We start from the raw sequence: 16538 nt of genomic DNA on the forward strand, positions 1-16538 counted from the left end.
CTGATTACAGGAACGGATCCTTTCCCCAAAGCTGTGAGCAAATACTCCTTTCCATGTACAGATCTGCTCCCGCCATTAGAATGGAAGAGCCAGTGTACACATACAAGAGATTAAAGGGGACCTCCGAGCTCACATATGGATCAAATCAGGCTGTTTTGTAGCACAGCATGAGAACAGTTGGCAGTTACTTGTTAACTGCACAGAACCACCTTAGAACTACACCACAAGTTCGAGGGCCAATGAGTATATGCACCGGCCAAATGTGATGCAGCTAGGTAAATTTTAGATCCAAACTTGGGTCTTCAGCTGCTTTTGGACTACAAATCCCATCATCCCTGGCCACTTTTCCTGCTAGCTACGGATGATGGTAGTTGTAGTCCAAAAACTGCTGGAGACACAAGTTTTGAGAAACCCTATCCTAGACCCTGGGCTTAATGGTGTGGGGAACAGAGACTTTACATGATTGCGTGTATGTCTTAGTTCAGTTATGAAGTGCACAATTAACAATTAACCTTCACCCATGCTTTGCAACTGCATCTACATTCCTGATACCCTTCAGCCACAAACGATTTTAAAAAACCACAACTCTGAGCGTGTGCCATTATTATTCCAATCTCACTTAAATCTCACCTGGCAGCTTCTTTATACACCTTTTAGGCACCAGGCAAAAACATTCCTCTTTGACCATGCCTTTGGCTGACTGACATCCAATGCCCTTTTAAAATGTGAGTGTGTGTGGAGGGGGTGTTATTTGGGGGGTTATTGTTGTGTATTTTGTGTTTTTGTAATGTGATTTTATGTTGCAACCACCCTGAGACCTGCGGGTACAGGGCAGTATACAAATTTTACTAATGAGGTTGTTGTTGTTGATGATGATGATACAGTGGTACCTCGGTTTACATACTCTTCAGGTTACATACGCTTCAGGTTACAGACTCCGCTAACCCAGAAATATTACAATAGATTAAGAACTTTGCTTCAGGATGAGAACAGAAATCGTGCAGCAGCGGCACAGCGGCAGCAGGAGGCCCCATTAGCTAAAGTGGTCTTCAGGTTAAGAACAGTTTCAGGTTAAGAACAGACCTCCAGAACGAATTAAGTACTTAACCCGAGGTACCACTGTACATTCATCCTGATCCATTGTTTCTTAGTGAGCATGGAATTTCATGGCCTCATTTCGCCTCTTCCTTCTCTCTATCAAACTAGCTACAGACAAGACTGACACACTCTAGCCATACTCAGGTGTGCTGCATTGGTATTAACATGAGTGGGAGCACTGGGGACAAGAGAGCTAGCTCTGCCCACCCCCCACCAGCACCAGTCAAATTGCCCTCCGTGAGGGCAAACTTAAGAAGTGGGCAACCTTCTGTGCTTATGGAGGTTCCCTGTCTATTCAGGAATGCTGGAAATTTATAGTTCTGCAATGACCGCTCCTCACATCAAATGGGGGCGCCTTTTGCGTGGTCGCGCGCAACCCCCCCCCCCCCGGATCCCAGTGCTACTCCTGTAGTCCGGGCTGGCTTCATCCTCCCTAGGCTGGATACCTGAAGGTCTCCGCCTACCTCAGCCAATCGCCCAATGACGTCTGGGGAGGCGTTGCCAGGGGATTGGCCAGGTAAGGGGAGGGACAGTCCTGCCCACACAACAGAAGGTGAATCTTACCTGCGAAGCGGCAGGCCGCTCCAGAGCTTCTCCCCTTTCCAGGAAAGCTGGAAATTTATAGTTCTGCAACATGCAGATAGATTCCTCATTTCAGAAGATTGCCTGAAGAGCCACCGAAAAACAAACAAGTGAAACATTATGCCGCAATAAATGTGTCGGCTTTTAAGGGTGCGCAAGATTCCATTCTTCATACTGCAACAAATTTACCCAGCCACCCTCTGGAATTTATTTTATTTTATTTTTATTTTATTTTTTTATTTCAAAGCAAAAAAAAAATTACAAACATCAAATTCAAAATCCATATTCATTTTCTAACATAAGCCTATTACATAGATTACCTAAATTAAAATATATCTAGTTGTGCTAGGCTTCCCTTTGCTATATGTAAATACAACGCAATTAACAAATTATATTATAAATGATATTATAGGTTCCCATATACCCCCCACTCCCCTTCACCCATGTGTGATCTCAATATTTTATTTCTTCCATCTTGCTGTGTTGTTATAATTTAATATGTATTCAGATGATTCTATTATGATTTTCTTGCTTACCCCTGCACGTTTTACATATTCTCTATTAATATTTCAATTCCGGAACCATATTTTCTCATGTATTCCTTCACTCCATACCACTCTCTAATTATTCTCTGATTTGCGTGGCCTCTAATAACTGCCATAAATTTTGCCATTTCTGCAAACTCACAGAGTTTGTTTTGCCATTCTAATAGTGATGGGATTTTCTCCCCCTTCCATTTTTTTGCAGTCAAAATTCTGGCAGCTGCTGTTGCGTAATTCCACCCTCTGGAATTTAATAATACCACATGGAAAGTGCACCCCCTAAATCTGTCCTAAAGGTTCCCCCAATCCTCTGGAGCAGGTCTGGGTAGAGTGTGGGGTGCTTGCTTGAGTGTGTGTGTGTGTGTGTGTGTGTGTGTCTCCCACTGCACAAGCAGAAATTCTTGCACTGACAGGACTTGGTAGCTGAATACCACCCATGGGTGTGTGTGGGTGTGTGGGTGTTTTATGTACTTTATATTTCACGGTCAATACAATTTACTTCTTTCTCTGATTGCTTTAAGGATATCTGTTTGCGAGCAGGAAATGCTATCGCCCTTTTTGCATATAATAATCCCAGCCAGCAGTTATTGATTTTAGAGAGTGGACCAATATCTGTGTCTATATTTGAACCTTTCCTGGAATCGGAAGTAGAGACAGACAGAGCAATGGCTGCCTTTCAGGTACAAAACCAGAGATCACGCTCAGAGTGTAGCACCCTGCTTGTGGTTAACGCTTAGCTGGAATGAAATATTCAACGCAGCAATAGAGAAATTAAAATAATAATTTATTTGTCAGACAAATAAATGAGAGACACAGTGGTATATGGTTACCAAAGCTCTGCCCACTCCAGCCCTGATGGCCAGCACTTATATTCCCTCAGCCCAGCCCCCTTGCTCCTCCTTTGGCTGCCTCTGTCCAATCAGCCTAGTTGAAATTCCTATTGGCTGTTTGCTAGAACTAATCATAAAAGATGCACCCATTTCCTATTACCTTTTATGGGAGACAAAGAGCTATATTTCCTTCTATCTATAAATGGCAAACAAGTAGCCATATATCTTACATTTGCCTCAACAAGGCACCTTAATTACCAGATCACCTTTGGCCTCTGCTGCCCTATTCACTCCAAAACAGATGGCTAATTGTTCTAATTTTATCTTAAACAGAGATCTTGGGTTCACCTTCTCACACACCATCAATGAAATAAGAATCTAACATAAGAATCTAACATTTCTTACTTTCTAAATCCTTTGCATAATGACATCTAAGCCAATATATGTCATACATAACATAGATAGATTTTTAGAAGGAAATGTATTTTCAAAGTAAAAAAGGAACTTTAATAAAAACAGTTTCCAGAAGCAACTTCAGAGAGAAGCCCCTTCAGTTTTCCCAGCCAGCTGCTGTTCCCATTTGCCCTTTAACCTTAGGAAGATGTAGCTCAAGTTTAATGGGAGGCACAGGGTATTTCTGTTAAACAATGAATCCTACTATTTACCAACTCTTAATTAGTGCTTTTGCAGCTTGATTGTATTCTGTAGGGTCAGTAACCTAGTAACCTTTGCTCCCAGCCTGTAATTCCCCTTTTACAACTTTGAGAATTTTGGCTCCTGCTATAAATAAATCAGGGGGGCCTTTGTCCAGGAGGATAAACATCTGCCAAAGCACTTAGCCAGCTGGTTTCTGCCTGGCATGAGAGATATACAAAACATTTACAAATATATATTTTTAAGATCAGATCTTGATCAGATGCCTCATAATACAGATCTTGATCAGATGCCTCAAGAGTTCACCCAGAATGCATAAGCACGCGTGTGCCATTTTTGAAAATGGAGTTTTCCATAAAGGACTGTTTGAATGCTATGCCTGTCTTCTTGCTCAAATACAAAGGACTCTGCTCAATCTACTACATTGGAGAAGGAGATTTGCATCTTCTCCCTTTCGGCAGCAGCTTCTGATCCTTGTGGGTGTTCCATAAACATCTGGTTTGCCACTGTGAGAATAGGGTCCTGGAAGAGAGATGGACCATTTTCCTGATCTGCAAGGGCTCGTCTTATGTTAGTTTTCTGGTATAGCTTCCGTTTCTCAAATCTCTGGAAAAAAAAGATATATCTATCATTTTGAATACCTTTTAAAGGTTTTCAAAGTGTCATAGGTACAACCTATAACACTTTCAGGTGTCATAGGTACAACCTAACACCTGCGTAGTACCCAAAAGAGCCTCATTAGACTACCTGCTACCTCCTCCCACATTTCAAGATTGTCACAATTAAATAAAGACTCCATAGTTTCTATATGAGTCAACTTTCCCCTCCTGACTCCTACTCTGTTTACCATCTAGCCTGGTGAAGAGTTATGGAGAGCTTGAAAATTTGCAGATATTTTGTGACCTCTTCATTGGCCTAATAAAGGTATATGTAATGTGGATTTTGGATTTTTTATTAAAGGCCACCATGGCTATTTTTGCTTTTTCTGTTATCAATGACTTGTGTCAACGTAGCCTGTCCAATTGTTCCTTCAACCATTCATCTACTGTGAAGAGTAATTTTTGCCATAGAGGTTCAAGGCATTGCTTGGGAACCTGTGATCTCAACATTTTTAAAGTTGTGCCCAATATCTCAATCTGTGCCCACTTCAAATACTTCTGCTATTGTTACTTCATTGGTTGCAGTTTCATATTTTTAGTCTGCAGAGAAACCTATATACGCTAACAAGGGCATATGTACATAAATAAACACAATAGCATATCTTTGTAAAATATAAAGAATATAGGAAAATTGCAAGCAGGAAAATTTTTAAAGAATTGGGTTGAAAAATGGAAAAAGGTGTCGTGTTTTTACTTGCAAAATGTGTATGCATGTCTTAATTTCTTGTGTAAATTCTCCCATGTATGTCTGCATATGTTTGCATCATAGACTAATAAATGCTTCTGCAAACTCAGAAGTGTGAGGGCTGAGCTTTTGTGCTTTGTCTCCATCCGCAGGTAACACAAACATATTTTCTCCCATTCCTTTGATTGATTGTGTAGCCATAAACCACACTCTCATTAAAAATATGCTTGCTTTGTACTGGGAGAAAAAAAGAATAACAATTTTTGCTAGAAGCAGGAAATGCAGAGAAATGGGGGAAAATGTGTGAGGCCTGATTAATATATTAATGCATTGTGTAAAAATGTTTCTTTTGTTTCAGATAGTTATACTAGCCAGAATAATAGTTGATAAGGATAAAGTCAGTCTGTCTGCAAAAGGAGTTTCTATTTTGGTCGACCTGCTATGTTCGGAAAAGACAGCGACTCTTGTGTTAATAGGCAAGTAATGATGCAAAGAAAAGCACTGTTTTTCAAGGCAGCATGCTTATACAACACTGAAATAGTGCAAAATCTTAAAATAGTAGGATGTGATTGTTGATATGCCTTGTCTTGGTTTCTATTACTCTCTAGAAGAAGGTGTTTATTCTGTCAAGACTACTACTACTACTACTACTACTACTACTATTATTATTATTATTATTATTATTATTATTATTATTATTATTGCTATGCCACCTATCTGACTGGGTTGCCCCAGCCAACAATACAGCAAAGGTTCTTGCTTCATTTAAATTACCATATTTTTCGCTCCATAAGACGCACCTAGTTTTTAGAGGAGGAAAACAAGAAAAAAATATATTCTGAACGAAACAGTGGATGTATGACTTTTGTGGTTCATGCTGTGGCCACAGACGTGATATGTGATTTGACGGTGAGTTTGGGGTGGCCCAATGCAAAAATCCTGAGGGTCCATGTGCTTTTACCTCCCCCCTCCCAGGTAGCCTCCTTTTTCGCTAGAGTCCCTTATCTCCCTCCAATCGCTTGCCGATCAGCTGCTCAGCGGCTTCGTTTCAACACCCCCTTCCCTCTTTCTAAAAAAAAAGAAAAAAGCACAATCTGCTTTTCGGCCTTGGGCAATTCGGCTCCAGGGACCACACATTCGCTCCATAAGACGCACAGACATTTCCCCTTACATTTTAGGAGGAAAAAAGTGCATCTTATGGAGCGAAAAATACGGTAATTGCACATTGGAGCACACATTTTACCTAAAGCCATAAGTGCCAATATGTTCCAAGAGTGCAATAAAAAGAATACTGAAAAGTGTGGCTATAGAAATTGTACTGGGGTTCTTGAAATGTTTCAGAAATGGACACCTGCCTGCTGAAGTCAATTGTACCAAAACGCTTTTTTGTATAATTTTAGCTCAATTTACTAGCAACATTTAATCTCAGTTATCTATTTCTCTATAGGGAAGCTATTGGCTAGTTTGGCTCACACAAGAGCAGGTATTCCAGAAGCAATTACATGCTTAGGAACTGTCCAGCGTCTTTGTTATCATTTATACGCAAAGGAAGAAGAGGTACAGCTATTTTATTTTTGCAGTTTTCCCCTCATTTGATCCATTCAGTCTAACTTTCTAATGCAGCTAAACTGGTGAAATATAAAACAGCATGAAAATAAGCAATGCGGACCCTTTAATAGTATCAAAATATCATCACCTCCTTTTACCCTGAGATTATTAATCCAAAATGAATGCCATATACAGTATTGGTTTTTCAGTAATGCGCATTGGAAGCCATATTTCGCCAATATGCTTACATTAGACAGGTGGAAGTGATGGTGGGGGAAACCCAACTTTTAAAGCCATTATTTAGCCACTCTGCATTAATTTCATAAAAAGAAGAAATAATTAATGGGAAAAGGTGGAGGGGTTTTGGTTTTTTTTGTATATATGCTCTCAGGGTGCTTCCAGACTGAATATCACTCCAAAATAGCAACAGTCACATTCAGATTGCTCAATTAAAGACCATCTCTTTTGTAACACGGTTTTTTAAGAAAAGGGAGATCCAGGGGAAGATAATGGACTCGACAGGCTGGTTGTATTGCCATCATTTCCTGGAAAATTGGTGAAAACGCTGGTGTAAATACAACAACCATAAATTGTAATTAAAATATCACTGCAGCAGGAACTGTTCAATGATTAATTGTTCATTTAAAATATATCACCTCCCTCAGTTGGATGGACCCTGAGGCTATCTTGCAGAGGAGCAAGCTGGATTTAGGCAAGGTAGATAGATCACTAGCATAGATCACTGTTTTGTCTTAGCACATCTTATTGACAAATACGCCAAGAAAACCTGTGGGGTCTTATATGCAGCCTTCATTGATTTGAAGGCTACCTTTGATTCAATTTCACGAGTAAGACTCTGGGCCAAATTGAATACATCCTGTAGTGGATGGGAGTTACTTGTGCGTAAACTGTCCCCGTTTGGGAGCTTGGCTGCCTGTGTTAAACCGTCTTGACTGCACAGCCCATCTCAGTGTGACTGCCTCAGTCACTAGCAGAATCTGTCTGTGGGCGTTTCTTAAACCTTTGCCAGCCTAAAAGCTGTTTGACACCCAATCGTCTCCGCCTCTCATTGCGCGGGAATCTCCTGCACAGGGAGGGCGTGGGTAGTGGAGGACCAGGGCTCTCCTCACTGACTTCCAAGGAAGAATCCCGGAGCCCTTCCCCCCTCTTCTCCCATTTGCTCTCCTGGATCCTTGGTGTTACGCTGATTTCCTTCCCCCTCTATCAAGCTGCGTCTCCTCCTAGTGCTGGTACCTTCCCCTGCAGAATCGGAGAGCCTCTCCTTCTCCTGTTGCTCTGATGTCAGTTCCCTGACACATCCAGTATAGATGAAAGATTATTATTTTTGATTAATAGCCTATCTAAAGATACTGTGTTGTACGTAAGATCCTCCACAAATGGCCAACTCATAGACCCCTGTACCAGCCACCAAGGAGGTTAAGCAAGGCTGCATTTTAGCCCCAGCTTTTTTTAACCTATATCACCTCCCACCACCACTTTAAGTAGAAAACAGGTACTATGGAAGGTGGACCTCCCAGACACCATGGTAGAGAATACAAGAACAGACCAGAACCCACATGGATCACACATTCCAGGGTGTGGCGTGCAAGTCTTTTGATGCAGTAAACAGGGATCTGGAAGGTCTGAGTTCCCATCACTTTAATTGACTGAATATAATAATTTACCAAGGGTAGCTAGAAACCTACAAGGGACTCAGCTACATTAGTCAAAAAAATTATTAGATTTTCTAATTTAATAATCCAATCAAATCTCGTTAAATATTCCAAATTATACATCTACATATCAAATAGTTCAAATATTCTGCCGAATTATAAACTTTCTGTGATGTGACAAGTTCTAATTTTGAGAGAGAACTCTCCATTTTAATTTCTCTTTCTTTCTCTGTGTTTTTATTTAGATGAGTTTCTTTTATTGATTATATATATGCTTTAATAAAATCCTTCCGGGAAAAGACACCTGAAAGTGAGGTTCTTTTTTCAGGTTCGTACATCCATGGCATGTGCTCTGGGATATTTAACATTCAACCGAACTGCATATCGCCATTTGCTAGTACAATGTAGGAATAAGCCCAAGTTGTTCAAGAGGCTAATACTGAACCTTAGCAAGGATGCAAGAATAAATTCAGACTTTGTGAGAGAATTTAAGAGGCAAAAAAGAGTTGGGCTTCCAGCTCTCAGGTAATAATTAGCAACCTTTCAATTATCTTATGGTTTGTTTGCTTTTTAAGGTTTTGAGTCCCTCACTTTTCACATACTGAAAATCTTACTGATTTCTATTCAGTACCCCATGCAGATAGCGATCAAAATATCAGTTGACTTCAGGGTAACATTGATTCCGCAAATACCCCCTTTTGGGGGACAGTGGTGGAGAGGGTTTTGGTGGAGCAGCTGCAAGCATTATTGAATGACACAGATTATTGGGATCCATTTCAATCTGGGTTCAGGCATGGACACAGGACTAAGTAGCCTTGGTCCCCATGGTTTCATTGCAGAGCAGGACAGGCAGAATGCAACCTGCTTCTTGATTTGTCATGAGTTGTTGCAATTCTCTTTTAAATCCATTCAGTTTGTATTGACGCTCTTAATTATGTTTTTATGGACCCTTGTTGAGTTTGTTTTTATATTCCACTTTACTGTTATTGTTTTTTAATGACAGTGCAGCTTAAAAATTCATAAATATTTTTTTTTGGGTAATCTCCAAAACCTTCAGGGAGTTTTATATTTAGTTGTATAGAGACTTGTTCCCAAATAATTTTTTTTGTGTGAAGAGTTATTTCCTCCACAAAGTTCTCTAACTGAGAGGTATATATCAGCAATATTTGGATGTTTTAGCTTTATTTTTATCTCGTTGGAAACCCTCGATGGTGAAGTTTTGTGAAAATCTGTTGAAGAACAACATTTTGTGTTTTCCAGAAATAGGGGGGGGGGAGCTATGCGCTGTAAAACAAAAGCATCTTTTAATTTCCCAGTACAACCACAGAAAAAATCATAAACACAACAGCGTATTCTAGTTTGTGTGAAAGGTGATTACAGTCTAGCGCTACAATTACATATCATGATATAAATAGGAAATGGCTGTTATATAACAAGCCGTGCATAAGATTTCTTCTTTTTCTCCTGAGGTTAAGGACCGGTGCCTAGCTTAGCGGAGAGGAACCTGTGGTCCTCCAGATGTTGTTGGACTACAACTCCCATCATCCCTAGCTAGTAGGACCAGTAGTCAGGGATGATGGGCGTTATAATCCAAAAACAGCTGGAGCTTCAAGTTTGGGAAACCCTGGTCTAGATCCTTAATACATTCCCCCGCAAGAAACTCATTTAAGTAAGCAAAGCTTCTGCCGTCCAAGCTGTTTGGAAATCAGAGCTGAGGTTCAAAACAACCTTCCGCATTTAATTGTTTAAATGCCTATTCCTTAATTGGAACACAGATCCTTTGTTGTCCTTGCTGCTTCTCATTATATGTCAAGACTACTACTAACATTTTACCTTTTTAATTTTCAGTTTGGAGATAAACGGAGGGCCACCTGCAGTTCCTGTACACATACGAGGTAATTTATTCAGAAATAACTCTCGTTGGCTAGACAGCTCTGCCCTTTTAGCTCAGCTATATACCGTATTTTTCGCTCTATAGGACGCACCGGACCACAAGACGCACCTAGTTTTAAGAGGGGGAAATCAATTTTTAAAATATTAAAGAGGAAGCAAAGACAGCCAGCGGGGTGGATCCCGCTCACTGTTTTGGCTTCTTTAGCCGTGCACAGCCCCTCCGGCCGGGAGAGGCTGCGCGCGGCTATGGCAATTCCCCCACCTCCCGCAAAAGTCCACAGGAGCTGTGCACCCTTTCAGGAGCGCGCGGCTCCTACGGGCTTTTCTACGAGGAGGGAGAAGGGACTGACTGGCTGCGTCAGTCCCTTCTCCCTCCTGGGGAAAAGCCCGCAAGAGCCACACGGAGCTTGTGTGTGGCTCTCGGGGGCTTTTCCTGCCTGCCTCCCCCCTGCATTCGCTCCATAAGCCGCACACACATTTCCCCTTACTTTTTACGGTAATATACAGTATTATGACAAATGAAGAAAGTTCTGAATTACCCATAAAGAGCAAAGTGCATGAGAAGCCGAGCATGTTAAATCTCACTGTATGTGTGGCGGAGGGCTGCTGATATCTATTGGCTCATCAAATACATAAAATAATAGTTTGATTATATCTGGACAGAATCCAGAGGATTGAGGGGCCCATTCTGCCTTCCAGTGGCAATCCTTCACACTTCACAAGCTCTTGTTCTGGGGGGTCCTTGATCTTTAGACATTACGTGAAGGGGACAGACACATTACCTGCGTGTAGACCAGACTTCAGGTGTGTCAGATTTTCTTTGTTTTTTCTTTAGAAACACAAGTTCTACCAAACCGAGGCAAATGCAAAAAGCCATTAAAGAACTGGGTGCAGTATGCAGTGGCGTAGCGTGGGGGGTGCCAGGGGTGCCGGCCGCACCGGGCGCAACATCTGGGGGGGCGCGAGTCCAGAGGGAAGGGACAAGTTCCTTCCTCCGCCGGGCTCCCCGCAGCCACGGCCAGCCTTGAGCCCTAGTGCGCGCGCCCCCCCGCCACGGCTGCGCTCCACTCACTGTTCGCAGGAGGAGCAGCCGCTGCAGCAGCGCCGACGCCGCCACCGACGCCTGGCCAGGCACGGGCAGCCTCCGCACCCCGATGCCATCCCCTCGGCCCAGCCCAGCCACAGGCGGCGGCTGCTTCTGCCGACTGGGAGGGAGGAGAGCTCCGAGGGGCCTCGCCGCGCCCTGCTCTCCCCAAAACCCCCCGAGAGGAAGCCGGCGGGCGGGCGAGGGTCTCCCGGCAGAAGGGGGCACCGCTGGCTCCGGCTCTCAGCCGCGGGGGGGGGGGGCCAGGACGGAGCACGGCTGGAAGCCACCGGACCCGGCCGGGAAGAGGAGAGGCGCTCGCCAAACCCGGATCTGGAGCTCCACCTACAGCCCAAGGAGAGGAGGGGGCGGGGAGGCGCCCGAGGGGAGGGGGCTTCGGCTGCCTCGGCCTGCGGGGGCTCCGCAAATAATAAATTTAATAAATTCCTGCTAAGCCTTAGGGGGGGTCCTTGGCTCCTTCGCTCGCCCCCAGCCCCAGTGGCATAGCGTGGGGGATGCAGGGGGGCCGGGCGCAACATCTGGGGGGCGCGCTCGCACTCCAGTGTTAGGGGGCGCAAATTACTTGCCTTGCCCCGGGTGCTGACAACCCACGCTACGCCACTGGCAGTATGCTTGGGCTGAATCTCAATCCAAACAGTGTGTCTAAAGTAGTGTTTCCCAAATCTGGGTTTCCAGCTGTATTGGGGGGGGAATACAACTCCCATCATCCCTAGCTAGCGAGACCAGCAGCCAGGGATGATGGGAATTGTAGTCCAAAAACATCTGGAGACCCAAGTTTGGTCTAAAGCAAAGCAGTTATTTTTTTGCAAGTGAGGGGCAGTTTTTGTATGGCAAGAGTGCCAACAGTTCAGAGGGGGAAAGACAAACAAATGCTTTACTTATGTAAGCTTAAGAATCCCTTTGTTCCGTGGGCTGTTAGGCTGATGAACGGAAAATAATATAGTGCAACTGACTTTCGGGGTTGGTGTGTTTCGCGACAAGCACACAGAGTGCAATGAGATTGAGTGTTGGGGGGGAGGTACACAGGTTGTACATTGACAATAAAGGTATTATTATTATTATTATTATTATTATTATTATTATTATACTTGCCAGTGCATAACAAGGGTGCCAACTTGAATAAAATATTGGAGGGTCCCAGGTAAGCCCTGCGCCCCACAAAATTGACCACAAGACAGGGGTACACATACCATTTGAGTGGCAACCGCCATCAACCAGGTGTTGGAAAAACGCCCGGGAAGGCCACCAACTTCCCAAGACTTCGGGGTGTCTCTCCAGTGGTCCTCCGTGGCTATAAATTTCCCTCAGTCCAGAGAGACCGGTGATAAGTGACCCTTCCCTCCTGAGAGGAGCATACTCGTCTTCTGGCATGTCATAGCAGAAGAGTCAATCAGTAGCTCTAAACTACTTTCTTTTACAGTCTATATACAGAGACTTCATCAGCATGTCTCATCAGTACAGAACAGCATCACAAACAGAAATGAAACTACCAACAGTACTCCAACAGTACTGAGACTTCTGTCTCACGCTCTCTCAGACACTCACATGATATACACAAAACTCAGGAACTTTCTACCATATGTGGTGGATATGTAGGAAAATACAGGTATTCTGGGAGAGTATCCATGCAGAACTGCAAAAAATGCTAAAGATCTCTTTCAATAAAAAAACAGAGGCCTACCTCCTGGGAATAACTGATTTGGAAGGGTATCTTTTTATATGCGACGGAGGCAGCAAGAGTTCTGATCGCGGCAAAATGGAAGAGTAATGAAATCCCCTCTGTACAAGATTGGATCCAAAAGCTAACAGAATATGCCAAATTAGATGGTCTATCAGAAAAAATAAAGAATAAATCGAAACAGGAATTTGTTTCAAAATGGGAGGTTTTCAAAGAATATCTGAAAAATAAATATATTAGTTTAAATTCTGTTGCAGCATTTGAGGAACTTCAGTAATAGTTGCAAGGTAGATATATGAAATTAGATATATTAAGAATAAGTTTAATTGTGATAAAAGTGTGTATTGGCAATAAGTAATATGTAATCGAAATATGGAATAGACTGGAGGTTGGGTCTTTAGTGTTAAGACCAATATATGTGTGTGTATATGTATATATGTGTATGTATATATATATATATATATATATATATATATATATATATATATACACACACACACACACACACACACACAAACACCATAGTGCTACTGCTGGAGCAGCACAAATGGATAAAAATCTTAACACTGAGAGGGGGGAAAGTGTGACCCCCACAAATATTCTACGAGTCGGCTCCTCTGGTGCATAAGAAAGCAATATTTTCATTTTGCAGACAAATCCCAGACTAGTGGCGTCAAGATATATAAAACGAAGTGTCGTCCAAAGGATTCCCTCTTCTTGGTGCCCACGGTGCCCCACCTAATGGGAAGGTTCAAAACACCGGAAAAGCCCCGCGTCCCAGTATCCGGCCACATTCCCTTTCCACACGCCACAACATCGGACCTCATTCAAGTTTCGAGACCGAGAATTGTCGATGTCTCTGCGCTCCTCAGCAACTTGTCAGGAAGGAGATCTTGACTTTAGTGCCTGCACGGGGGCAGCCACGGAAACAGTAGTGTCTCTGCTAATACCTTTCAGATAATTAGGGTAAATATTACTGCTCTGTCCATAACAGATTTGCACAATGGATGTTTGTCTATGAATAATGCAAAAAAATAAAATAATTGCTGCTGTGGTAGAGAATAAAAAGGCTGGCTATTAACTGTAAGCATTCATATCTTAAAAGAAACTTAGGTGCAGTACTGAAACAGAAGTGTTTTTCCATAGCCTGCAGTGTTGCCTAAGAGAACACTCACAATATCTCTCAATGTTGGTATCTTTTATAATAATTTAATAATAATAATTTATTATTTGTACCCCGCCCATCTGGCTGGGTTTCCCCAGCCACTCTGGGTGGCTTCCACGGAGACCAAAAATACACTAAAATGTCACACATTAAAAACTTCCCTGAACAGGGCTGCCTTAAGATGTCTTCTGAATGTCAGGTAGTTGTTTATCGTTTTGACATCTGATGGGAGGGCGTTCCACAGGGCGGGCGCCACTACCAAGGAGGCCCTCTGCCTGGTTCCCTGTAGCTTTGCTTCTCGCAATGAGGGAACCGCCAGAAGGCCCTCGGCACTGGACCTCAGTGTCCGGGCAGAACGATGGGGGTGGAGACGCTCCTTCAGGTATACTGGGCCGAGGCCATTTAGGGCTTTAAAGGTCAACACCAACACTTTGAATTGTGCTCGGAAACATACTGGGAGCCAATGTAGGTCTTTCAAGACTGGTGTTATGTGGCCTCGGCGGCCGCCCCCACTCACCAGTCTAGCTGCGCATTCTGGATTAGTTGTAGTTTCTGGGTCACTTTCAGAGGTAGCCCCACGTAGAGCGCATTGCAGTAGTCCATGTTTTAAGCCTAAAATCCTAAGCACACTTGCTAGGGAGAAAGACCTTGGAAGAAAGACCTGGTGGACTTACTGTTGGTGCCAACACACACTCTTCAAGTGTTTGGAATATGGCGATGTTGGCGTGTTAAGATAGGCAGCCGTGCTAAGCATACTAGATCAGCCCCATTTCCTTCCAGTTGTTTTTCCAGGGTTCCAAGAGTTGTGGGGAGCCCACCCCCCACCCCTGAGATAAAGACAGCCCCCTGCTTATATACTCAACCTTCTTCAAGCTGGAAGGCAACAGAAGTAGTAAGTGTGTAGCACCATTCAGCCGCAGCCAAGCACTTTTTAAAGCGTGGTTGACTTCAAGGGGAGACCATCAGCACATCCTTAACCATTAGACTTAAAAGAGCTAAATGACGGCTGGATTGCACACCACATGATCATTCCAGCCTTTGCCCAGTTTAACTAGTATAGCACGGTGTTCCAGAGGCCGCATTTCATGTTAGAAAAATCCCAATTTTGGGAGCTGGGCTGTCTGAAGCCTTCCAGGCATGGCTAAGAAAACAGGGGATCGTTCATTGCAAATCAAACCCATTTTCACCCCAAGAAAACTCAGTTGCAGAATGCAAAATTAGATCTTTGCAGACAATGCAAGATTCTATGCTGTGCGATTCTGGTTCACCCCAGAATGTTCTGGGGAAACCAAGATCCTTCAAAGCACTGTCAAGACATTCATTCCAATTCCTAACAGATTGTCAAAGCCCACAAAGCTATCTTGGGCTTCGACAATCTGCTTGGAATTGGAATGAATGTCTTGACGGTGCTTTGAAGAATCTTGGTTTTCCTAAGTATAGCTCAATAGAAGTATAGCTCATACTTGTATGTACACCAAAGGTACAGGTGACAAACGTGAACTGTGTCTTTCGTATGATGCTTCCAGTCTTGCCTCTGTGTTAACTCTCACATTTCAAGCAATCACATTAAAATTACCGTATTTTTCGCTCTATAACACGCACCCGACCATAACACGCACGTAGTTTTTAGAGGAGGAAAATCCGCAGGCATGCCACCCGTAGGCATTCCCTCCATAACACGCACAGACATTTCCCCTTACTTTCTAGGAGGAAAAAAGTGAGTGTTATGGTGCAAAAAATACGGTAATTTTATGTCTTTTCTATACGGGCATAGTAGAAAGGATGCTGGGACATCTACTCTAATAATTCAAGTCTTCTTCATAGAAAGTATCTGTCCGTGGTATGTTTTAAGGTAAGGTAAAAAGGTAAAGGACCCCTGGATGGTTAAGTCCAGTCAAAATCGACTATGGGGTCCGGCGCTCATCTCCGCTTTTAGACCGAGGGAGCCGGCGTTCGTCCGCAGACAGCTTTCTGGGTCATGTGGCCAGCATGACTAAACCGCTTCTGGCGCAACGGAACACAGTGACAGAGGCCAGAGATAAACGGCGGTATGTTTTACATCTTTCCCTTCACTTTGAAAACTGGTTTAAGCAGATGTTTTAACTTAAAATAGAGAATTACGCTGTAAATGTGCTTATTAAACTACAGTGGTGCCTCGCAAGACGAAAAGAATCCGTTCTGTGATTCTCTTCGTCTAGCGGTTTTTTCGTCTTGCGAAGCAAGCCCATTGAAGGATTAGCGGATTAGCGCTATTACTGGCTTTTAGCGGCTTATCGGATCAGCTGATAAGTGGCTTAGCGGCTTAGAAAAAGGGGGGGAGGAAAAAAAACCGCAGGAACTCGCAAGACATTTTCGTCTTGCGAAGCAAGCCCATAGAAGATTCGTTTTGTGAAGCACCTCCAAAACGGAAAACTCTTTCGTCTAGC

At 43.2% G+C, this 16538-nt stretch overlaps 1 protein-coding gene across 3 annotated transcripts in view; it reads left to right on the plus strand.

Annotated features, from left to right (window-relative positions):
- ANKAR (ankyrin and armadillo repeat containing) overlaps positions 1–14029 on the plus strand; it is a 56997-nt gene extending 42968 nt beyond the window's left edge. For all 3 annotated transcript variants that reach the window (XM_082223168.1, XM_082223170.1, XM_082223169.1), the window contains 6 exons: positions 2744–2902; positions 5409–5526; positions 6498–6607; positions 8600–8796; positions 10120–10166; positions 13600–14029. In XM_082223168.1, coding sequence (XP_082079294.1) covers positions 2744–2902; positions 5409–5526; positions 6498–6607; positions 8600–8796; positions 10120–10166; positions 13600–13844 — 876 coding nt within the window. In that variant the 3' untranslated portion in view covers positions 13845–14029. The remainder of the gene's footprint in view (positions 1–2743; positions 2903–5408; positions 5527–6497; positions 6608–8599; positions 8797–10119; positions 10167–13599) is intronic.
- The last annotated feature ends 2509 nt before the right edge of the window (positions 14030–16538 follow it).

Source organism: Podarcis vaucheri (assembly GCF_965113315.1).
Source record: "Podarcis vaucheri genome assembly, chromosome: 1".
NCBI classification, from domain to species: domain Eukaryota; kingdom Metazoa; phylum Chordata; class Lepidosauria; order Squamata; family Lacertidae; genus Podarcis; species Podarcis vaucheri.